The 25,253-nt window shown below is 38.2% G+C and overlaps 2 protein-coding genes and 1 long non-coding RNA gene across 3 annotated transcripts; 1 reads left to right on the forward strand and 2 right to left on the reverse strand.

Annotated features, from left to right (window-relative positions):
* Positions 1-434: 434 nt before the first annotated feature.
* Positions 435-15,373, reverse strand: LOC139134055 (uncharacterized). The gene is made up of 9 exons (XM_070700925.1): positions 15,019-15,373; positions 9,466-9,576; positions 8,146-8,693; positions 7,615-7,843; positions 5,527-5,608; positions 3,674-4,701; positions 3,021-3,232; positions 2,674-2,740; positions 435-2,163 (listed from the first exon to the last, which is right to left on the reverse strand). Exons 3-7 carry the CDS (start codon positions 8,501-8,503, stop codon positions 3,121-3,123), a joined length of 1,809 nt encoding a protein of 602 aa, XP_070557026.1. The 5' UTR covers positions 8,504-8,693; positions 9,466-9,576; positions 15,019-15,373; the 3' UTR covers positions 435-2,163; positions 2,674-2,740; positions 3,021-3,120.
* A 1,147-nt stretch (positions 15,374-16,520) lies between these two features.
* Positions 16,521-17,659, forward strand: LOC139134047 (putative nuclease HARBI1). The gene is made up of 2 exons (XM_070700914.1): positions 16,521-16,686; positions 16,912-17,659. The coding sequence occupies exons 1-2, from the start codon at positions 16,534-16,536 to the stop codon at positions 17,431-17,433; spliced, it is 675 nt and encodes a 224-aa protein (XP_070557015.1). The 5' UTR covers positions 16,521-16,533; the 3' UTR covers positions 17,434-17,659.
* A 2,699-nt stretch (positions 17,660-20,358) lies between these two features.
* LOC139134061 (uncharacterized) lies at positions 20,359-22,129 on the reverse strand. The gene is made up of 3 exons (XR_011552706.1): positions 21,948-22,129; positions 21,325-21,397; positions 20,359-20,514 (listed from the first exon to the last, which is right to left on the reverse strand). It is a non-coding gene; the product is annotated as an uncharacterized lncRNA (long non-coding RNA).
* Positions 22,130-25,253: the final 3,124 nt, after the last annotated feature.

Below are 25,253 nucleotides of genomic sequence, written 5' to 3' on the forward strand. Positions count from 1 at the left end.
ACTTTCGGTCACAAATAACCTTTCTAGAGATTTAGTGACCGTGATCGATTCCCGATAGTCGATACCGAGCGTTTGGTACACAGTCCAATATCTTTCATGTACACCAAAAGTGCTAAACAGTTGGGTAAACTTGTGTAGAGAGCGATAAAGCAACTGTAACACTGAAAGTGACTCTTGATTGATTAGGCGGAGTGGATAGGAATCCCAAATACTGATACTGAACCACCAGTATTCTAGGTTTGTGTATGTAATGTACGTGTGTGATTCCTGTGTGTGAAATCGACTTGTGTGAAAGCGCAGACTCAGGCCGTGTCACATGCACATTCGCCATGACAAAATTGCAACACCATTGACGTGACACTGTGGTTTCCCCCACTGTATAATATTCTGTACTCATTCACACCCGATAAGCAATGCGAGAGCCAAAAAACATGACGTCTTTAATTTCTTGATTTATTATGAAAAACTCACAAAATATTTCTCATCCAAACAACCAAATTGATAATGTGCTCACTATAAACATTATAAAATCAGTCCTAATAAAAATTGACACGTACCTTTAAGTTAATGTAATGAACAGTCAACTCCTCAATCAAAAGAAAAACTATCATATAGCCAGCCGTACACTTAAACTCGTGACTCAAACCCGGTCTATGTTTTAAATTTTACCACTGATGTTCCTATTGCCAATACACAATGGTGCATGAGAAATGGTCATCGGCAGATATAATCTTCCCCAAAGAAAATGTTTTAACTTTGCGAATAAAATAGTATAGCTATTTGCAAATTGTGAGAATCAAAACGATATTAACATCCTGTTTACTATAATAATGGCCTTGTACATTTAAAACGCCAATTTATCCACCAGTTAAACAACGGGCGAGTCAGAAACCAAGGCGTGTGTAATTCCTTGATTTGTTATGGAAACACACAAACAGATTTATTAGCCGAAACAACCAAATTGATCATGTGCTCAGTAAATCATTATGAAATCAGACTCTGTTAAAATTGACACTCACCGTTCAGTTAGTATATAATTAAAACTTATCTTCTAAATCAACAGAAAAAAACCATAATGTATAGCCAGCCGGACAATGAAACTTGTGGCTCAAACCTGGTCTATTGTTTTGAATTGTACGGCAAATGTTCCTATGGGCTATACAAAACGGTGTGTAGTAAGATACAATTCTTCCACACAGAAAGTTGTTCAACTTTGCGATTAAAAGTACAGCATACCTTTTTCGCAAAATTCTGAGAATCAATCAGAAATTGAAACTGAATAGAAATTCAAGTTAAAGCAACTTTAAGGAAGCTGCGTTCTTATGAAATGTTCTTAATAGCGTACAACCTTGATTTGATCTTCCAATGGAGAAAACGAAAGAAATATGGTGTACGTATTATTTGAAATTTACAATACCCAAGATGGAGTCGCTTAACTTGAAGCGATTTTAAGAGAAAAACAACAGGCTCAATGTAAGTTTCGCTACGGTTACAAAGACAATAGCAATTGGTTATATCAGCTTTAAGATTGAGTCTACATTTCAAGCACTCAACTGGTATTCACTTGTCAACTTTTTTTTTCAGTGTCCAAAACCTGTCCAAAAGTTCTCTTCATCTTCATTCCTTGAAATGTTGAGATGTATAGACTTAGAAATGTTCGAAGTTGATATATTGGCTTGTTTACATGTAACTGAAATCGACCAAGCAATCTACATGTAGATCCTTCATAAAGATCTGTAGGGCTGTGGCTAAAAGAAGGTCACAATCGAAAAATAAATTCAGTGAGGCAATGCTCAAGGGCAACTATAAGTCAGATGGTCACCTTTTCCATGTAAGTACAGAATCTACACAGCGGTAATTTTGGTGTTGTTTTTGCTACTTTACGGCGCCAAAGCTCTGCCAGAGCCTCGGCTACGTTTCGCATCTCCATGTGGATGAGTTCTGTACATAGACGAGAATAGGTTGCCTCGGAGCTCGTAACCTGCTGCCAGTACAGCATGAACTGATACTTCCTCTCATGTGTATCTCTGTGTCTCTCTTCGATGTCTTCGAGGGATGTTTCAAACTTGCAGTCGTAATTTACAAGCAGCTTACGAACTAATTCTCTAACCCTGGCAACGTTCAGTTCTTCGCAGCCTTTATCCAAGGCGGCGCCGTCACATTCTGTGGTTTTAAAGAACAAGCAAGCGGATAGAAATCTCAAGAATTAAAAGTTTCACTTGGAACACACTCTACGCTTCTCTCCCGTATTCAAATGTCTCTGTCTGTCTGTCTGTCTGTCTGTCTGTCTCTGTCTGTCTCTCTCTCACTAATAACCTAAACGTACCTAGACGTACAATCCCAATTGTTAAGGAGAAAAGCAAAGTCTCTTTTCCTCACTCAAGAAGAGCGATATATGGTGATTTGTAATGACGAGGGATTACTGGCTGACTTGAGAAGGCGCTATTGAAAAGTAGAACTAATTATAACAACAACAAACAACAACAACAACAACAACACTGATTTTTATCTATTCATTTAATTGCCACGTTGTTGCCCCATATTATTGTTGTTGTTGTTGTTGTTGTTGTTGTTGTAGCTGTTAAAGATATTTTTGAAATAGACTTTCTGTTATTGCCTTTGAACCCTAGTTCTTGTTCGTCTTGAATTGCAATATAAAGGTTACCAACGTACCTGCGTCCTCCAGGGCTCCTAGATTTTTCAAGGGATCACATTGCTCGACTTGGTTCAAAGCCAATACCTGTTCAAGGGGAGAGTTGGCGGAGAATTGACTATGTGTAAACATCACCTTAAATCTTGCCAAATTAATTTTATCACTCAAAAGATTTACTTCGAAGCTCTTGGTCTTTTCACATCGAACACTGCTATAGTATCAATGCCTGTGCCACCTATCATAGCAAACAATAGTCATTATTATACATGTTACATGCATTCTGATACCTGATGACACGACGAGATGACGGTACATGTAGCTTTGTCTATATCCTCGATGTTCCGATAATTTTTTTAAAGTTTTTTACCTCGTTTACAGGGAATTTCACTGACATTGACCTCGACACCAGTGACATTGCTTTTCGTTTCTTTGCATCAGGTGGGCGCTGTTGCAAGGTAAATACAACGTCAAATAGTTCGGTTGCTCCCACTTGGAAGACCTCCTTGGCTCAAACACGAACTCAGCAAACGGTGAAAGATTCCTAGAGCAACAACTGGCGATGTCATCCGAGAGTATGACCTGGAATGGAATGTCATTCAGTCAATCAGACTTTTACATGCATTTCAACTCTAGGCCACGATCAATTCAATTGAAATGATAATAAGTATAATATTAAAAAAAATTAATTGCGATTAAAGTTATATTCCGCCCCTTGGACGGATTTTTCGAGCGCTAAACATTGTACAGTAATTTTCCAGCATATGATGCTACGATGGTGTGCGTTCACTGTATTGCCAGTGGAGGGAAATGAGATAAATTCCGTTTGGATAAGATTGAACAATTCACCTCATATGTTTTTTTTTTCAAACAGTGATTACAGGATACGACTGCCATTTGAAATTCAATACAGGTAATTTTTTTATTATTTTTTTAATTCCATCCCAAGCTTAACAATAGCGTAGAGCACTTATCATGTATGCCTGTTTCGCTTGAGAATCATAGAAGTAGTGTATATTCCACCTGTGTACGAGGAAAGTGGCCGCCCCTCTCGTTAATCTGCCATTTCCAGTCTTTCCCAGGACTGCCTTGACACGAAATCTTCCAGTCACATATCCCGTTCTTGGCCCTAATTCCAATAGTTGAGTTAGGGTTCCTATCACCTTCCGCTTTTCTAACTGCGGTTTGCGTGTCCTTAATGTCATCGCACAGGTAGACCTTGACTGTGACCTCAGTCGTTTCAGGTGCGTACTTTCCGTAGGCCACGGCGTCAAAGGATAATATCGGCCGTGTCTTCCCGCAGCTGGAGCAGGTGAACTTCGTGAAATGTTTTGTTTGAATGTTGACGTATTTCTCATCGAAAGTGAATGTAATCTGTTTGACGATGTTGTTTTCCTTGCCAAGTTCTGATTGGTCAAGCACGACCAAGACTTGTCTCTCGGGTCCATTGATTGGTTGTAGTGTACTAAAAATCGCCACGATTTTGCATCCTTTCCTGGCAGTAGGGCGCGATGTGGAAGCTTTACAGTGACATAATCGAGGAAGCTGTCAAGTCCGGGAGAGAGACATTCGACGACAGGCGTGAGAGGTATCTGTCCGTCTTTGAGGCCGACGTTGAAATAGCTCACTCTCAAACTCACTTTAACGATGATTGGCTGTTTCTCACCAGACGGTATGGCCCCTCTTGGAATGTGCAACTGAACGTCAGAATCTTCATGAGACAAAACTCCGCCTTTCTGGTCAAAAAGTCCCTCGAAAATGATGTCATAGATGTTATCTGGATTGTGCAGGTGGTTGCTTGTCAATGGTGACTCCGTTGCTCTCGCGGCAGCCTCGCTCTTGTTAGTAATCTTGCGGGGAGTCGGTACGTCTTGAACGGTTTTTGATGAAACACTACAACCGCGACGGGTGGAAAACTGACCATCTTCTTCACCACGAGTTATCGCTGGTATGTAGTGTCTTTCAGGATTATCACTCTTTCTTATCACTCCTGTCGTCGCGTTTCTGCCAGCATCTAGTGAAACAACTAAAGAGCTCCCATTCGGAAGATTCTGTAAGTAATGAAAACATATTTTTCATTAAAACCACTGGCAGCTATATCGTGTGTATACCACTGGCAGCTATATCGTGTGTATACCACTGGCAGCTATATCGTGTGTATACCACTGGCAGCTATATCGTGTGTATACCACTGGCAGCTATAGCTATATCGTGTGTGACATACTTGTACATCGCAGAATGACAGTGTGGGAATAACGGTTGAAGTAGTATGCACCTCGAAAGTTAAAAAATCCCATCTTTTGCTTGAACTTTCCGTAAAGAAACTTTTAACATGTTCCCTCGCGAAATAAAGACCAAATATCTGGAGTCACCCTGTATGCTTTGGTGCGAGAGAGACAAACTACGTAGTGTTTACCAACGCTTACGAACGGAAAAACAAAACCGTTCAGCCACTAATGAGCCACAACAAGACCAAAACAAAGAGTCTAAATATCTAAATTCGAAGTTCACACGATTCTCTTCGCAAATTAATCAGAATGCCAATCAGGGGTCACCGTACAAAATTGTATACTTACAGGAAGAAATTACCGTACTTTCATCGATCTCTGAATTTCAAAATGGCCAAAATCGCTATTTTGAATTCATTCAGAAAAATAACAAATGGTTTTTGAAAAACTAGGACAGCACTGATTTTTTCTGACTCTTAAGCCCGCCCCCACGCCCGGCACAAGTGGTAGGTCAGAAGAGTATTTGAAAAACTTGAGAGTCCGATATCTGTCCGGAGGCGCATTCTACCTTGAATTGGTCACAGGGTGAGTGTTTTCGAAATCACTTACGTCGACGTTTGCCAAAAGTAGCAAAGATAGTAGCCTTACCCCGGGAACATTTGCAGCGTTGTCATCAAACTGATATCCTCGACATTCCTCCCTTGCACAATACGTCATCCTCTGATGGGCCCTGCAAAACAAGATTCACTGATAAAAGATACAAGCTGTGGTACTGGCAGACACTGCTGAAAGGACATGGTAGAGAGATTTTTCAACATTCCCGCCATAACTCAAGGTCACAATGCGCCTCGAGGGCAGATATTTTTCAGTGCATCTTTGGTCTATCACTTGTGGAGTTAATTTTGAAGCTCATGGAGTAATAAAATTTTTGTGAAAATCGAACATTTTATTCCATAGATAGAGTATACACGGGAAATAGGCAAATTGTCGAAAATATTGAGTAATTTGTTCCTCTCCTACCAAATTTTGTTATCCCTGATTGTTATCATGTTTGATTTCGAAAGGGAATGTTAAATTTTTGTCTTACGGAAAGCTTGAGCAAATATATGTCTTTTAATTTTGAGGCGCGAAATAACTTCATGAAAAAAATTAGTTTCTGAAATTTTATCTTTTAGCTTTCTATCTCCTTTCAACTGTGTGTTACAGTCTGTGTGTAATTGTATGTACGTGTGTGCATGTGTGTTTGTCTGTCTGTATGTCTGTCACAGTATTTCATTGATTCAGTATGTACAGGATCAATAACTGGAACTCTGATTTTGTGTGTCATACCTATTCTACTCCCAAAAGAAAGTTTACATTATGAATATTATGTACCTCAACATATGCTTTCGGGAAGTAGAACAAGAAATTATGGTTGACTTTAGAAACCAAAATAAAAAAAGTGAAAAAAACATCATCAAAAGTTCCAGATACTCATCCTATAAATCTTGTAACGCGATGTGGTCAAAACAAAGCACCAAAAGATGCAGTATGCAGTATCGCAGCTACATCAACTTATCAATGAGAGCTGAGGTAGGCCACACAGTATGTTGGACACCTTGAAGACTCAATCAGCCAACACGGTGTATACTCGGTCTACCGTTGCCCCTTTGCCTTCGCTTCGTTACGGCGCATCATTTGGGGCTAGTGCGCGTTCTTTGCCTTCGACGCGCGGGTCTTTTTTTGGTCTGAATTCGGCCAAAATCCATCGAGTAAAGCACGCACTTGCAAAAAATGCTGTACAACAAGTTGCTGCGTCTAATTATAAACACATTGTAGACACGATTGCCTGTCTGCATTTGTGCAATCTTTTTTCGGAACTTGCCAATGAGCATTTGGTTTTCGGTTCGGAGGTACATGACAGAATCTGAGGTACTTGTAATAGTCGGTACCCCAGTGTTGAGGAACTCGCGTCTCCAGATATACATTGTAGCCGCCCATTTATTTTAGCAGCGCCACCAACGGTGAAGTCAATATCACTTTTAACATCTCTCGATGCCCTGGGCCAAAAAGAGTGTTTCTCAGTCAAGCGAATTCCTTTTTTTGTTTTATGTTTTTTTAATGAAAAATGGCCAACCCTCTTTGGGGCGATTAAAACATGGCCGCCATAAAGTAAAATGGTTGTCACTGAAAGAAACAAACCTAGATTTTATGACGTGCATGTTTTCACATGACGCGCACGATAACGGGAAGCACGATTTTGGCCTTACACATTGAATGCTTTCAAGTCTTAGAAAACTGCACGAATTATGCATGTCGTAGATAAAAGAAAAGTTACCCGAAGGTCAAAGGAAAGGTACAGTGAATGAATCAGGGAATGTCATTGATGTTCCGCAATAACTGTTATTTAATTATTTTGACGAGTTTGCAATTTTGTTTACTTGTTATACTTTGATTTGGTGTCACGTGTTGATTTTCCTGCAGTAACTATTCAGTTACGTGCGCGGATTATTTTAGACCAAGCAGTGTTACATCCAAGTTGGGTGATTTTTGTCTGAGGAGCAGACAGAGCAGAGCAGAGCAGGAGACTTTACTGGTGTACAAGTAAATCTGTTTCTCAGCGAAGGTCATTGACAACTTGAACTTGCACCGCACGGTGTCTGAGTAGTTACGTTTACTCAATGACGGAATCAACAGTATGAACACGTTTGCTTTGGTGATCGGTACAATCAAATTACTAATCAGTGCACGTCTTACCTTCGTCGCCAAACTAGTACTGTAAGAAGCACCAAGACTACAACTACAACCAAGAAACTGGCAGTCGAAATAATCGCCGTGTAGACGCCTGTGCTCCGACGAACTTGGCCAGGCGTGTAACCGTCTTCCTCTAGGTTGATACCGGGATCTTCGACAGTCACAAGGTTCAGATGTTTATGCAAAGATGTGGTGAAATGCTGGTCATTTGTCCGTGACGCTTTAGGCCTACCTAAAAGTTAAACGTTTGTTAATGATCCAATGCAGATACGCGTTTTACATTGTGACTTTGAACAAATCTTCTGAGGGGTTTTATTTTATCTTATGATTTACTAGTCAGCTCGCGGTGGTCGAAATATGTGTGTAATGAATGATGTCAGACGATTCAAAACGTTTTATAAAAATATATATACGAGGACATCTGCTTCCCATTAAGCAACTTAATAACCTCATTAATGAATTTAACAGTGAAGCTTCTATCAGGAGAATGATAGCGTTTTGTTTTAAAAAATTGCACATGATGTTGGTACTTACTGATCCTACCAGTCTTTGCCACGGTTGGGTCACGTGATGAAGTCATGATCCCCATCTCCGGCGAAACCGTCGAGAACAACTCATGACCTTCTACGCCGATGCCTGTGTTCAAAGTCTCCGTAACGTTACTGTCAAAAGTCATGTTTTCTGCCCTCAGTCGCTCAAGCTCTTGCCGTTTCCGCTCTCTTTCGGCGTGTTCTTGACGCGATTTGTTATAGATGTCAGCGATGACATGACTGTCTATAGGTTTCTCCATCAGAATTCGAGGTCGTACCACAAACTCGTTCCCGTTGTCGTCGAGTCGACGGAACTTGACACACACAGTGTCCAGTGTTGGGCTGCACTGCCACAGAACCATTTCTCGCTCTGGGTCGCATCGTCTGCATGGTCGGCATTTGGCGGATCGACTGGAGTGCGATGAGAAGGTTCCGTTTGTACACGCTTTGCAGACAGGTGGATCCTGGTCGACAAAGCAAGGACCAGAAATTCCGTAACGGAGGACAGTTGACTTGATGACATCTACTGCGACGCGAAGAGTCGGAATAAACCTACATTATTAGATAAGACAAAAAATCATCAGTAAAGTCGTTCAATGGCAGAATTTTTGATACGTTTGTGGAATATTGGTAATGATTTGGGAACCCCAGTAACATTATTGCTGTCCCCTGATCTGATTGCATTGATATACCAAGGGGAACCCAGGTAACATTTACCAGGGTACCGACCTTAACAAAAAACACTGAACGAAAAAAAACCGTAATTATCATTATACTGTTACAGTTACTGTAGTGTTTACCAACTTCCTCATACTCACAACTTCATATGGCCTCTCTCCCATTGGTTGACCGATAAATGAATCAATCAATCAACAAATGACCAATTAAACTGTACATGCTCTTCTTTCATTTTGTTGAAATCTATCATTTATCAATCAACATATTTCGTGGAGTGACACAATTTCGTTTGTTCTCTGTCTCTCTGTCTCTCTCTGATTCATATTGTTGCTCATGTAAATTGTAAATAGTAGTTTTATTTAAAAACATATGACAAGTTACCTAAGCTCTCGACATTTTAAGGCACTTTTTAGAAACCCTTTAGCATTCAAATTGTATGTCTCAAATAACAAGTAATTTTGGAAGCCTTGACATTTTTTTCTGATCAAAAATCGACGACAGAAAGGATTTTATAATCAAGTTATAATACATGTACTTAAACGTTAATCGACTTGAAACGCATAAAGTTCGGAATGCGAATTCAAAATATAAATTACAGTAGAATATTCATTCCACCTCCTTTCAGTGAGCGTGTTATTGCACTTACCCCGACTTGACTTAGTATAACGAAAACGATTATGATCATCAGGTTTTTCATGCTTGGTCTTGAGCGTGACGCAGTGAATGGTTCCAACGCCTTCGGTTTCTTGAATAAATCCTAAAAGGGGATCAATCGTTTCTAAATAAACCAAAACAGTGTGATGAATGCACGCTAAGACTTCATCTTTCGATACACTTTCAGTCAATGAACCACACTACTGTGTGATGCATGGCGATGTGTGTTTTTAGGGATGTACAATTAAAAATTGAATTCCGACATAAGGGAATAACAAGCGTCACCATGCCTATTTTTTACAAACAACGATTAAGAGTCATCTTTTAATGAAAATCAAACTTTTCTAAATAAACCAAACTGTTTCAACAGTGAGACACCATGGCAGACTGCGGCATAGCAGCCCAGCGGTCTATACGGGAATGAAAATTTTTTAGGTTTCTACTAACTCATAAAAAATTATTCAGTGTGATCAAAAAGGACGAGCGACCATGTCATTTTAAATTTGAACGTATCGGCGAGCTGATAGGTGTGATACACTGTATAAATAATGTAACCATTGCAGTACGCCAGGCCCGGTCCGGTACCCGGTCCGTCAGCCGTTTCGCTGACTAATATTATATAGGGCTCAGCCCTTGGTGTCGCGCCAGGGGTTATTAAAGATTGGCAATGTTATTTGTATTGATTCATGATAAACTGTAATTGTTACTTCATAAACGTTTATATGACAACTATGCCCAGTTTCCCTCTGATGAAAGCAGTTCACGTACGTACACGACGTCAAACCCTGCAGCAGGGCAGGTATAGATTTTCTGTAGTGTGTAAAATTTTGGACAAAAATTGGCAATTTTTACAATGATAACAGCCTATTGCGATTAGCAAGGGACGTATTATGCAATCGTTATAATTGCAATGGTAACCGCACTGCCCACCTTCCACTTGCAAGCTGAAAAGTATAGCGTTCCGTCTAAAAACTGGCAATTTTTGAATCTAATTATTGACACAGGGGGCGCTCTTCTATATTCGATCCCAGCATTCTTTGCGTATGCCCCCGTTCATATGCACGACGCGACAGTTTTCTCCCTTTATCTATATTAACGATATTTTGTATCAGCGACAAGGTGCATAATAACATTTACTGGCTAATAAAAGAGGTATATTTTATAAAAGACATGTTTAATATATATAATAGTAATTTGTTTCGTTTTTGTTTATTACGAGTACTCAAAAAAAAAAACATGGCGGCGCCCTCCATGAAAGAAGGGTACACTTCCGGTTACTCGCATAGTATATTATGAATAAGCGCATGCGTAGTCAGTAAGCCGCTGGCGCGACTATTAACCTAGCCTTCGATATTGAGTCTGACTGTAAACGACGCCGCGCGAGACCGACCAACACTCGTCGCAGCATTAAGGGTTGTGTGCTTGACAAAACAATAAACAAACAAGTTTATTGTCTAATGTCAATTTCACAAGCAAATTAATGCCTATATTTGTATCATTTATTGATATATTTAATACGATAATCAGTTGTAAAAGTTCAAATTTCTTTAAATTTATCATTGATCGTGTCGCACACTAGAATATAGTCTATTTCAAATTTCCATATCTACAAAAATTGAATAGTTATGCTGAAATCTGAAAAAAATGTGCGATTTACTACGATATAAAGTAGCTTTCTATTCGCTTGAAGTTAAAAAGTAATTACAGTTGAGCCTAAATTGCTATATATTTAGCTTTACGGCATGTACGTAAATTCTGGAGTCGGTTGCGGCGTTCCAGCCCTCTGCCAGTTCTACAAACCGAGTACGCAACTAACAACGCAAGATTGCTCACAGACATGAGTTGGGTGTGCTAAAGTCTACTCATTAAATTTATTCTGTTGAGTCATAGCCGAACGATTTGAAAAAGTTAAAACAGCTATGTAAATAGAAGTGTGACGTACTTGTTTCGATACTTCTCACTTAACTTTTTGTACGTTCTTTCAGAGCACTAGAACACATGTTAATCAGTTACCTTTTATTTACATTTAAAAATCGACACGGCCGCGGCCGATGACCTAGTTAAATACTATGATTTCTTGTCACACACTGGCCCGTCGTGGCAGGTGAGAGTCACATAATACACTCCCACAAACCTATTGTCCCATGGAGTATTCGGTTTCTTCAACTGACGTAATGTAAATTCATAAGTTAAGGGGAAGTTCACAAAGGATGATTTTTACATATGTGCTAGCTTTGTGGTTGCTTATTCCGGAAAAGCCATTTTCACAATTCATAACTCGCCCGATTTTTTACAAAAAAAAAACGATAAAAATAACACCGGAGGTTGCATTTTAGGGCTTCATCAACTCCATGTCAATTGAATCATGGGTAAAAAGCGCCAAACTTGGCGCTTTCATAACGTAATATGGAAGGGACCATCTTCCAATGGGTATGGCATTGTCCACTCACCAACGTTCACGCCAGGCTGTGCGTATTTGCATATCTATTGTTCATACGGAGTATCCTTGTATAAACAATGGATCAGTTAAATAAACTGTCAGTATCTAGTTTTTGTGGTGCTGTTTACCCGATCAATTCAACCACTCTTTTCATTTGACCACCCTATATGTTTTTTCTCAAAACATAATTTTATTCTTACCCTTATCAATTCGACCACCGACGGAAACTTGGACTTTCTCAATCTCTATTAATTCGATCGAATGACTTAGCCTTCAAAAATTTCTTTAGTTGGTAAATGAACGATACTTCAGGACATCGAAAACAAGAGCGTTGGATGTGTTGAACCACGGTCAGTGCAAACAAAAGGCAGAAATGTTGAAACGCAAAGGGCTTTGTAACCGGCTTTCAGATTGATTTTATACTCCGGGTTTCCACTGGGACACGGTAATTTTCGCCGAATGGTAAACCGTAGGCCTACTGATTCTGGTAAGTTCGATATCACAACTTGAATATGCGTGAAGTTTCAGCGTGTGTGAAGTACAAACGCTTTTAATCTCTGGTCGTTTCAGTTTAAATTATTTTCCCACCTTGATAGCAGAAAGAAATTAAAAGACATTACCTTCTTTCTCTCTTTAATTTCCCATCGTCTTTTCCGAATTCTTTCCATCCCTTGTCGATTGAAATTTACTGACTCAGTTTTTCTGCGTGTGAATCCAGCACAGTATTTTCATAATCAGTATTCTTCCTAATTTGACATGTTATGTTCGAAACCACGTGTTACTTGTTCCTGACACACGAAGAGAGATGTGCCCCGTCCACTAAAAGGAATAGTTGGCGGTATCTTTTGCGAAATGCTGAAAAAATAGCTGAAGAAATATCGATGTGTCGGGCATTACAGCCGACGCAAAACCCGGGCATTCTTACCTACTGGGGACAGAGTATTTTCAAACGAAAACAGGAATGTCAAGGAAAGGCGACGACTTAATTTTTCAAGTTGAAGAAAACGCTCTTTCTGGTGTGTTAGTGGATCAATCGAAATTTGTTTCCCAATGAAATCTGGATTATCGATCTCGTAGCCAGTACATGATGCCGTTGTGTAACTAAGCGGCATCACCCGATCTCAAAGGCGTTAGGATAAGCGTGTTCGAGGACAGCTCATTGAGTCCGCGTACATCGTAAAATTCCGACAAAGGCTGGAGTTCGATGACGAAGATGAACTAAGTCTGTCATTGACTCTAGTCGATGGTTAACAAACGCTTCGTTCAAAAATTGCTCCGAAAATAAACATAACTCGTCTCGGGATGAGTTGTCGAGATTACCCGTCAAGCAGCCGAGTGGCCCACTGAGATCACTATTGCACATATCGTGATACATAGAAGTCTCGATCCTTACGTGATGTGGTGAACTTTCTTGCTTTCCTGATTTTAGCCATCGGTCATTTCGTCGCGTCGTTCACCTATTTCCTACCATTTTCCTGACTGAGTTCTTCCGTCCATGTTCAGATGAATACAGTTTCGTCAACGTTCATCGGTAATTCGTGATTTCACATACGAAATTGCCGATTTCGGGTTATTTTTTATTTATATGTTCATTACTTTTTTGATGATTGTATGGCACCTATTCCGTATAGTACATACATGGCAGTCAGTAGCCGAATCATTCTCATGGCCTCAAAACTTTAGTAAATCCACTCAGCAAGCCCCAATTTGATGAACTTATTATTATTCTTTCTTTTTTTCAAGTTTTGCCATGGTATAACTAAAACGAACTTGAAACGAACTGTACGTACCTATAATTTAGTCCAAGCATGATTCAAGATTTGAGAGCAAACCGATTACGCAGATAATGCGAACGATCGCCACCGTTACCAACAGATTATTATGCAGAGCCGTGTCCCTAAAACGCCCACCCAAACTTGGCACTAACCCTGATCCCGGTCAATTTCGAGACGGGCTTTTGAAAGTTTACAGACATTCGACGATGATAACTTGCCCCAGACCGTGACATGTCGCCAGTTACCAACTTTACCGTCTTTCGATATGAAGGATGCAGTATTATAAGCGCTGTTCGCGTTGTTTTTTTTGATCGGATATTGAAATTAGCAGGAAAAAACTAACGTGAGTGAAGACAGAGATCATACCCGATACGGGAAATTTACACCAACGTTGCATTGTCATGACAAGTGACCTAAAACCGTTAGATAAATGTCGACAAAATAAAACAAGATATGAAGAGAGAGAGAGAGAGAGAGAGAGAGAGAGAGAGAGAGAGAGAGAGAGAGAGAGAGAGTGAGTTACGCTGCTGAGAACTGATCATAGTCTTTCGGATATGGCCATCGAGTGGCCAGTGGCGAAATGTCACAGACCGCTCCTTCTGTAATCGCAGTCACTTTGACTTCGACATTATACCCAAGTGCGATTTTTCTTGTTTTTTTTTTTATTTGTAACGTACAACACAATACTGCTGAATGACAAATTTTTTCGACCTTACGTCACAGTCCACGCTTTGAAGCAGTTTCATCGTCCTTTCAATTAATTCGACCACTAAATTATTTCAGCAGTGCTAACTTCCAATTAATTCGACGGTATCAAATCGTAATTATTTATTCTGGTCGAAATGATCGGGTACTAACCTTCAAATCTTATTTCGAAATGTAAACCCAGTCGAGTGAATTTTGGACTGTGTACATCTGCTTTCCCTATATTTCTCAACCAGATTTCCCACCTCTCCCCGTCTTGAGGAATCGGTAAAATGTGACATTGCTTTGTTTGCTATTGCTTGGGCTCAAAACAATAGCGCATGATTGGTATGACAGCAGTCTAAAACTGTGAACTAAAAATTGTCTCCGCCAAATTTTATAAAAAAGGTGAAAATGAAATCGAGTAATCACATTGGCAAACATGCACCGAGCATCACATGCATTGGTTTATTCAACTGATACTTTGTACATACAAATCGATATGCAAATACGCACAAACAGACCGGCGTGAACATGGCCGCGTGGGACAGTGAGTGGACAATGCCGTGGTGCTCAGCAGGACTTCAAGCAGATGGCAGAAACAGCAGAAATGTAATTTTTACGAAGGAAAAAGAGGGGAACATACCTTGGACGTGAGACCAGCTTACAATTTCTCAAAATGTTCGTCTGTGACGCTGGCAGCCAACCGCGTGCCGTGGGACGCTATTCAGTAAAACGGATAATTTTACAGATCAACAGGTATCCGTTTCTGACGCGGGTCAAGACGGAAGTTGTTTGGTAAAATCCTTAGCAAACTCTGAACCACTAGTTGAATCAGCACAAAAACCAGCGCTTTGTCTGGCAAGACATACACATATGGAAATGTCAAACAGACGATCAATTCACTGTGGATCGACCTAATAGTCTTGCAAGAATTCCCGCGATGGACTGGCGGTGCTCACGCCGAGTGGATAACTTGTTGGAAACTTTGCAGTGATTCATATGCAAATATACTGGTGGGGAAACCCCTCGTGCAAGCGTCTAATGACATCATGGGTAGCATTCACTTTGGCCGAGTTCGATTGTGACCCGAGTAGTGACCCGAGTAGTTAAGGCTTACGTCATTTGACACTACTTAGCATGCGCAAAATGTAACCCGGAGATTCGAAACGAACGACAAACCCTAGCAACCCTCGTAAACAAATATGGCGACAGAGTTCGAAGAATTTTTCATTTTGCGTAATTTTTTTGAAGATTTTAACGAAGATTTAGACCCTAGTATATTTTTTCAACTTCGGATCAACGCTGCCATTTTTGTTTCGCTCACTTGTTTATTTTTGCGTCGAAATTTGTTCCTCGAATTCGGAATTTTGCAGAAGATGTCGTGCCACAATACTCTTTGCAAGACTTCTGTGTGCACTTCCGGCTTGGCAAGGGTATTTTCGTTTTCGTGCTGGAGAGAATCGCCAACCTGCTATTGATGGAACATGCTGGTGGACGGTCTCAAGTGTCTCCAGAGAAACAGCTTCTTGTATTCATATGGTATATGGTTACCAAGAGTCTATACGAGAGGTTGGGCACATTTTCAACCTCTCAAAGTCAACAGTGCATGGCATTATAAAACGTGTCACCAAAGCGGTCATTGCTGAGATGAAAGATGTAAGTATTTTCAGGAAAATGTTCAACTTTCAGCATATCAGATTTGTAAAATTTTAAAGTACTTTATGGTTCATTTTCCATGTAAAGGGGAGAGCCGGGACTTGATTTGCTTTGGGGAGAGGTAAAGAAGCTGGCCACTGCACCAATTGAGAACAAAGAAAAAAGCGTCGTGGAACCTGAAAGTTTGATTGTAATAAAAGCATGCTACTTCCCTCTGGAGCAGGTAAAAAAATGTGCTTAAATATCAGAAATCAAAGTCTTAAATCTATCTGCTGCAGCACAAATAATGTTCGGAATGTGCTTTGAAATGTTTCCTAGAACAAAATCTATCTGTTTAACTAATCTGTTTGATAGCATCAAATTGTTAAGACAGCATTGTAATGCATCTTTGACATCTCTATATTGCAAAACAATTTCTACCAGTCTCCTCTTTTTTCTACAAATGAAAACTCAAAACGTATAAAATAATATTTTTCAGGTTATCAGATGGCCGAGGCATGATATGCAGAGGGAAATTTCACAGCACTTCCAGCTTCAACATGGTTTACCAGGGATAGCAGGCATTATTGATGGCACTCACATCAGACTGAGTGCTTGCATCGGTGGAGTTCAAGATTATGTGAACAGGAAGGGTTATCCATCAATGCAACTCCAGGTGAGCAAACTGAGAATACTCATTTCTTCCTTTATTGTATTAGACCAGAAGTATTAACTCAATTATGTCCCAGCTTGAGAATACTGTAAATATTTTTGAACTAATATAAAATGATGGAATGAACAGCTAATCAATAAATTTTACAGATCAATAATGTAGTTTACTTTACTATCCATTGACAGTTGTGCATCTGTTAAGGTTTAAATACTTTTCATTTTTATTCAGGTAATTGTCGATGATAACTTGTTGATAACTAATGCCTACACTGGATGGCCAGGCTGTACACATGACGCTCGTGTTCTCCGAAACTCTTCCCTGTCTACAAGAATGGAGACCAATGAAATGATGATGGCTCCTGGAACTTACATCATTGGTGACTCTGCATACCCTCTGAGAGACTGGCTTATTACTCCTTTCAGAGATAATGGTTTCCTAACTATTCAGCAACGCAGATTCAATCGTGCAATTTCCTCCTGCCGTCAAAGTGTTGAGCGATCAATTGGGCATTTAAAGGGGCGTGTCCGAAGGCTAAGGGAATTGCCAATGCATGATCCAGAATATGTGTGTGAGACTGTCATTGCTGGATGCATCATTCACAATCTGTGCATCATTCACCAGGATGATGTGGAGAATTATATTGATTTGGATCCACAGTACATCGATGATCCAAACCAATATCCTAATATTCATATAAATGCACCAGGTGGGGTAGCCAGAAGGCAGCAACTTATGAATGCTTTGCACTGAGAGTTTTCTGTGCTAACATTGTTTGGCAATTTAACAATATAATATTATTATAGAAGTGTTTCTGAAATTATTAACTTACCTATAAAAAAAAAAGAGTAGTCTAATTTTAGGAATTGCCAATGTTCAGATGATGAATGAAGTCAATTAAAAAAATAAATTTATTAGAATTTTGCATGATTTTCAGATAACACTCTGAAATAATTAATATTTAATAACAAAATAAAAATGATCTTTTTATGAGTACATATTTATAAAAAGTGTTACTTTTAATGAAATTAAAAACAAACATATTTTTGAATATATATAAATACCAGCTTTAGAGATAAGATGGAATTTTCCGCCAATTTCACTTGTTGTTGGTAATAAAGTAATTAAAACTTGTCTGATTGTGAAATGTCTTTATTGAGTGGTTGTGGATCAATGTTCTCACACTTCCATGTGGTAGAATATTCCGGAGATTATTGCTATCACTCCAATGGTATACCATTTCACTCCTTTTCCTGATCAAACAAAGCAGTATACAAAAGGGCCTATCACAATGCTAAAATTAATCATACATACAAAATTTGGGAATAGATATCTACTATTGATACAATGGTTGTATATTGTTTGTTAAATTTGATTAGAGAAAGGTGTGAATGGCAATTGGAGAGATAATGCCAAAATATTTGTAAAGTTTTGGCCTTTTGTCTAGTCTGTCATTTCTTGTGATCAGATTGTCTCTGAGTCATTTTTGAGCCACCATTTGGAAATAAAAAATCTCTTTGACTGACACTAATTTTTGGGGGGTTGAACAATGTTCCTATGGCTAGACAGGGCACAAGTATGTGACCCAGAGTGGGTGCGCTGACTCATACATGCAGCCCTTTGGGGAGCTTCTTTCAGCACGTTTTTCTAAAACAGCAGTGTATTTTTCCAAGCCATCAGCGTATGACACAGTTATGCATAGGCCTGTGGAAGAAATGGGCATAGTCATGGGATTATGCAATGAATCAATCATTCATTTGTCAAAATTTACATCAATAATAAAGATTGTCAAAATCACTGTACAAATTGTACCCTTCCAACAGCAGTTCTCCCACAAAGGGTTTACTCTAAAATACATTTGCATATGGGGTTGTGTGCATTTCATTCCAAGGCCAGGGTGACAGGCACAGCAGCACCTGCATGCCACTATATCTTACAGTTTAACCTTACTCTGTCTATAGACAGAAATTCTCAACATGACCTCTACTCCCTGTCCGTCCATAGACAGACAACTCTCAGCATAATGTGACAATAATGATCATTGTGTCAACATCAATTTGTAAACCAGAGTTTAAGTCACCTGTCAACATTAACAATGCTGTGCATACATGTTACGCAGATTAAAAAACAATAAAAAATATCAAAGCTACAGATGGCTCCTGTCCCTCTCAATTTTTCTGCTGCTCACTACAGTACCATTATTTTTTGAGACTGGGGGAAAGGGGTCAGGAGGAAATAAATGGGCTTTGCACCATTGATTTTAAGTTTATATCATATTAACTTTAATTCACAAATTAACAATTTATAAATAACATTAGGCATTAATAATATTGCTTGGTTCCCTTTGAGGGTTAAATACATCATTTTCTTGCCACAAAACATATCTGGGTCACCAGACCATTGAAAGGACAAACCTCTGATATTTGTATTTTAAAAATTTGACACTAGTTCATCAATTTTTATATTTTATAATATTTAATATATTAATACTATTTAATAAATACACAATTTATACATTATATGAAGCAATCATAATGATAAAAAGTTATAATGATATTACAAGCTACTGCTCTTCAATGAATTGCCCTTTCAGGGTTAAATACATAGGTTTTTTTGCCAGGCAATATCACACATATAGGTGTTCAAAAGATTATGATGCATTTCTATCTTTTGGTTTTCTTTAAAATTACAAAGGTTTCATAAATATATTGCTAGATTTTCGGATTAGGTCTGAAAGGGGGTTATAAACGTCATTCAAAAATAACATGAAAAATCTCTAAAAATTACATTTAAATTTAACACTGACGCATACATTGCATAGTGTTTTACAATACTAGATATACTTTCAAGATCAATTATCACTGCACATTCAAAACAATCATTATTTCCATGGTAAACTGCATTAACCTTTTGGGCCAGATTATGTTGAAAACACCATCAGATAACAGATTTCATTACAATTTGAACAATTTTACATCTTTAATTCTTATTAGTGATAGAGTGCTCATATCAATCCAACATTCTATCCATTCTCATTTTTTTCTTTGTATTGTTGTTCCATGAGTTCAAACAGATCATCATTTTTCTTTTCAAGTTTAGACATTGTGGCCATCAATTTATCCTTGTGGTAAATTCTGTCAGACATTTTGCTGATTTGTTTTCTCTGTTTTACAATCTGAGGTGCTGTTGCATTATCAGTTGTCTCATGTGCTACTTCAGTTGTTGTCCCTGTCGTTGTTTCTGTCATTGTTGGTGCTGTTGTTGTTGTTACCGTTTTGGTTTCAGTATCTTTCATTTGATTATTCTTTTTTTACAAAATCAAGAAAATCCATACTAACTTTTGGCTGAGTTGATTCTCTCATTCCATATACATGTCTACATGTTTCTATCTGTGCCTGTACGTTTCTTGTTATCTATCACTTCCATGTATATTTTTTTTTAATTGTTCCACTTGTCTCTAGCTTGAGTTATGGAGATATTGATACCAGATTCTTTCATTTCAGATACAATTTTTTGCAACAACTTTTCATGGTCTAACACTCTGTCTAAATATATCTTCCATATTCTGAACGTAATACAACAAGTAAACTTTCTTCGCGATCAGTCCAAATATGAACTTTATCATAAGAGTTACCAACATCTTTGCTGTGTATGTTTTCATGTGGTGGCTGGGCTTGCTCCTGTTGGTGTTGATTTTTGTCTTGTTTCTCTTTATATTTGTTTGGTTGGCATTTTCTTGACAGACCTGGTCTTGATGTTTTCCATCTCCTTCGTGTTGTTTTCCATTATTTGCCTCAATAGCCTGATTCAAGATAGCTTGATTTGTGTTGGCAACTGTCAAAATATATTGTTCAATAGAGAATTAATATTTTTTATGGGTGGTTCACATAGAACTCAATCTCTGACTTTTTCTGAGTTATATCTTATTTAATACATCAAATTTAGGGAAAGTTTACCAAGGCTGACTTTGTAGTATGTGTCTTCTTTAGGTTGGGTTCATGGGGGAAAGTAATTTTCACTGACCATAAATCACATAATTTCTCTGACGTGAAAAACATGAAAGGTGTGCATTTTCATGGCAGAATCAAAGCGCCTCAAAAAAAAACCCTGTGAAACTGTGACTAATTGTCAGTGATTTAATGTTTATACTGCATCATTGTGCATGTAATGTAATTAAGAGGGGTTATACAACATTGTTGTTCACCAAAGGGGCTACTGAGCCCAAACAATAATTATCCACACACTGATCAACATTGAAGGTCAACAGCATCAGCACCAGCCTGTCCTTATGCAAAAATTGTTGATCTGTCATGCATTTCATGAGTGGCAAGTATTGGGGCACTTTGATTTTGAAGCCCTGAAAATGTACACCTGGCAAGTTTTTTAGCATCTGTTTTACAGAAATCATGAGATTATGGTTGGTGAAAATGGTTTGACTGGACAATCTCTCTCTCTCTCTCTCTCTCTCTCCTCTCTCTCTCCTCTCTCTCTCTCTCTCTCTCTGCTTTCACGGGCGCATTACAAAAATGTAAACAAACATGCTAAATGCCGTCAACAGAATGCGGTGGACGAATGCTGAAATGGATCTCGACAGTGAAATGTTGGTTCCGCTTACAATCATTATGACATGTAATTCATACTCACCCAAAGCTATATCTTTTTGTACCTAAATGGAACGGTTCAGGCACCACGTTTATCAACAATTTCTATCGGGAAACTAAACAAAGACGAATACAAAAATATTTTAATTAATGCTTTTTCATCAGCAAGTCAAGTCTGATTATCATTTTGCATTCATCAAAGCAAAATATTGAAAAATGTCCGGTCTGATTTCTTCAATTTGTGTTATAAAACTATAGTTTTACACATTACTACTTTGACCGCTAGAAATTGAACACTGCATGAAAACCCAATAATACATACTGTATTAGCATGGCTTATCGCCTGTATTTTAGCTGAAGAGTGCATATACAGATGAATACAGTCCAGAATCCATTGCTTGTATTCAGCAAGCCTGTATTCATGTGGATTCATGTGAATTCACGTGTATTATTCTATAATAAAGTCAAGTCATTACTGTGAATTTATCTGTATTATTGCTTTTTCATGCAGTGGAATTTGTCGTCTGCACACGGAAACAATAAGTACCTTTCACTATGAAAGTTAAGGGAAATTGCTAACAACTTCATGCGATAGCCACAGCTAATAATATTGGTACTTTCTTTCCTGAAACTGACGTAAACGAGTAAAATCTATCTATTACTTACATCTGCTTGGCGGCCATTTTGCCGAGTTGTCACTCGACCAACCCAGCTCCCGACGCAGGAGAAGCCCGAGTTGAGTTGAAAGGTCAAATGACGTAATTTGCGTCATCAGAGTACAACTCTGCATCGTTCGGTTGCAACTCAGGCGACTCGGGTCGCTACTCGGGTTACAATCGAACTCAGCCTTTGGGGTTGGAGTCTGGGGTCGCAATACATCAAGAACTGACCTCAAGAGGGAGTTGTTTAAATTTCCAAACGCTGACATTGACATAACCGTGGACGACATCTGTTTCATCTATCAAACGGAAATTATTTTCTTTGGAAAATGGAGAATCATCTTCTTTTACGGTAATTGCAAGGAGGAGAACCGTGCGATGCCAGAAATCCCGACCATTGGTCACACAGCTATTCTAGTTGTTCCCACGATGATGAAAATATTATATTATTTTAATTCTGCAGCACTGCGTGCAGATTATTACTGATAATGAACCGATTATCAAGCGTTGTGGCCTAATATTTTTTCATCGGCAATGCCAAAACTGTGAAATAATGATTAGCAATAATGTATCACCTCCAATCAAAAATAGACTCAAGCAAAGTCTTGCACTCCATAATGTACTCGGCTTCACCTCCATACAGGTCCTGCAATGTTTGGATTCGTCCATTGTGGGCGTAGGGGGATACATTATTGCCTAAATATTGTTTATTGTTTTGGTAGTTGTATAAAAACACTCTCTATTTTTTGATGATCAGAATCTGAATTATTTTTTGTTCTAGATATTACAAATTACATAATCACAAATAATGTCAATAAGGCTTGAAACGTTCTCTGCATATCATGTGATAGAGAGATTGTGTCCTTTTAGGCGAGCGGCGAATTCACAAAAAGGGCCTTATTTTAGGAGTTTAATGTACCCACCTTACATACGGCCACATCATACGTCATTTGAAAGCTTATTATCTCTACTTTAAGAAAATTGACGATGTGGAGCTGCCAAGTAGGGCCATAACCTCCTAATTTGCATAATTAACAAGGGTACCCAATTTGCATAAATGCGATATAATATTTGAAATTTATTGTTAACTTTTCTAACGATACGTTTAAACTATCGAGTGATATATCAAATGAAAGGTCTTTCCATGTAAAATACAAAATGGATATTCAAAGAGATATTGAAATTGATTATACTGAAATGTTTTCATGTTTATATGAAAACAATATTTTCCCCTTTTGAATAACAATATTTTAAAAATTTTAACACATACAGCAACAACACACAGCCACACCATACGTCATTTGAAAGCTTATTATCTCTACTTTACGAAAATTGACAATTTGGAGCTACCAAATCGGGCCATAACCCCCTAATTTGCATAATAAACACGCATACCCAATTTGCATAAATGCGATATAGTATTATAAATTTATAGTTAACTTTTCTAAACATACGTTTAAACTATCGAGTGATATATCAAATGAAAGGTAGTTACATGTAGAATACAAAATGAATATTCAAAGAGATATTGAAATGGATTTCACTGAAATATTTTCATATTTATATGGAAAAAATATTTTCCCCTTTAGAATAACAATATTTTAAAAATGTTAACACATAGAGTCCTATCATACAGCCACATAATACGTCATTTGAAAGCTTATTATATCTACTTGAAGAAAATTGACAATGTGGAGCTATCAAGGAAGGCCGTACCCCTTTATGTCCGTAAATTACACTGGTAAGCAATTTGCAGAAATGAGATATGAAATTAGAAAATTCATTGTTAAATATTCTAAACACACTTTTACACTATCGCGTGATAATGGTCTGTGGTGATGGTATTTGCATGTAAAACACAAAATTGATATCAAAAGTGATATTTAAATTAATTTACGGAAATATTTTCATATTTCTGTCAAAATAAATATTTCCTCTTTTCAATCATTGTATTTAAAAAAATAATTTAAGTATCAATGCAACAAAAAGATCCACACGAAAGGCACTATTGTAGTTGTTAAAATGTAGCTTTGTAGCTGAAACAATGTGTCAGAGTAAGCTGCAGTCAAAGTAATGGCATGATTCATGATCCAAATCATTCATGTCATTTCCAGTAAATCTAGTTATTGTAGGAATTCATCATCCTCTTCTTCACCAGCATTGTCATGAGTAAAAGGGTTGCCACAGTTATCGCTGCCTTGGCAGGAACAAAGGTCTGTGCAGGGAAGATTAATTTGACAGCAGACACAATTGGTGACATGTAATAAGAGAAAACAGCTCCGCAAATCGTTCATATCTTAGTTGTTTGAATTTTGTGTACGGTACATGTGTATATTGTAAGTGTATATTATGTTATGTTTGGTCGTTTTATGTATAGTGTTGATTTGCCATGGCGAGACGTAACCCTAATCTACGTGTTCTGCCCCATGGGGTAGCAAGACTAATGTGACACCGCGATCCTTTGATGCTACCTTTTGAGAGTACTGAGCTGTTTTCATCAGTCCTTCATTTTTTTGGTGAAACATGTGCACTGATTGAATAATTGTATAGGCCAATCGAGTTGTTCCACTGAAAGTTCAGTTTGTTCAAGTACGGAAGCTAGGATGTCTACTGTTCGTTCAGGCTGTATTTGTGTACGCTCATTTGAATCGGAGATCGGACTGTTGTAGGTTTTGTGAAGTTTGGCATCATCGTAACGCTTATATTTCCGTTTCTTATGTATGTGATTAGGCTACGCTCACAAATAACGGTGAGAGGCAGAGGAATTCGGGTTGGATTCGAAAATTTTTGGAGATTGTAGAGGGGTACTTGGAGATTTTGATCAGCATATAGGGGACCTGAAAATGTTTTGGTTCCCTTTTACTATTTACGATTCCAAGGTTTTGAAATTAATTTAATGAAAATTTAATAACATTTAAATGTCTTCCAATTGTCCAAAGTTAGTAATAATTTAACAAGATTTAGAATCGTTTGGTCGCATTTCATTACTTTTATCTCGAAAATATCTTGTATTCTCTATTGCCTTGTTGTTGCATGATTGTTCTAATGTATCGTAATGTTTCGCGTTTAACAAGGCCCTTGAATGTTGCCGTTTGGTTTCGTGAACCGCAATGTATCTGTTGGTTTTGTGTGTGTTTTGCAGTCGAGAATGTCCTCTTTGTTCCACCGATGACCTTTATAGATAATGAGGTCTAACGATATGATTTCTTGAGAAGAGCTTTCGAAAATTTGAAAGTATGATGCATTTTTTCATGTTTGATATGAATTCATTAAGCTTGTGTTGAGTTCCAATGAGAATCATACATCGTTTCTG

Source organism: Ptychodera flava, chromosome 1 (assembly GCF_041260155.1).
Source record: "Ptychodera flava strain L36383 chromosome 1, AS_Pfla_20210202, whole genome shotgun sequence".
Taxonomy (NCBI): Eukaryota; Metazoa; Hemichordata; class Enteropneusta; family Ptychoderidae; genus Ptychodera; species Ptychodera flava.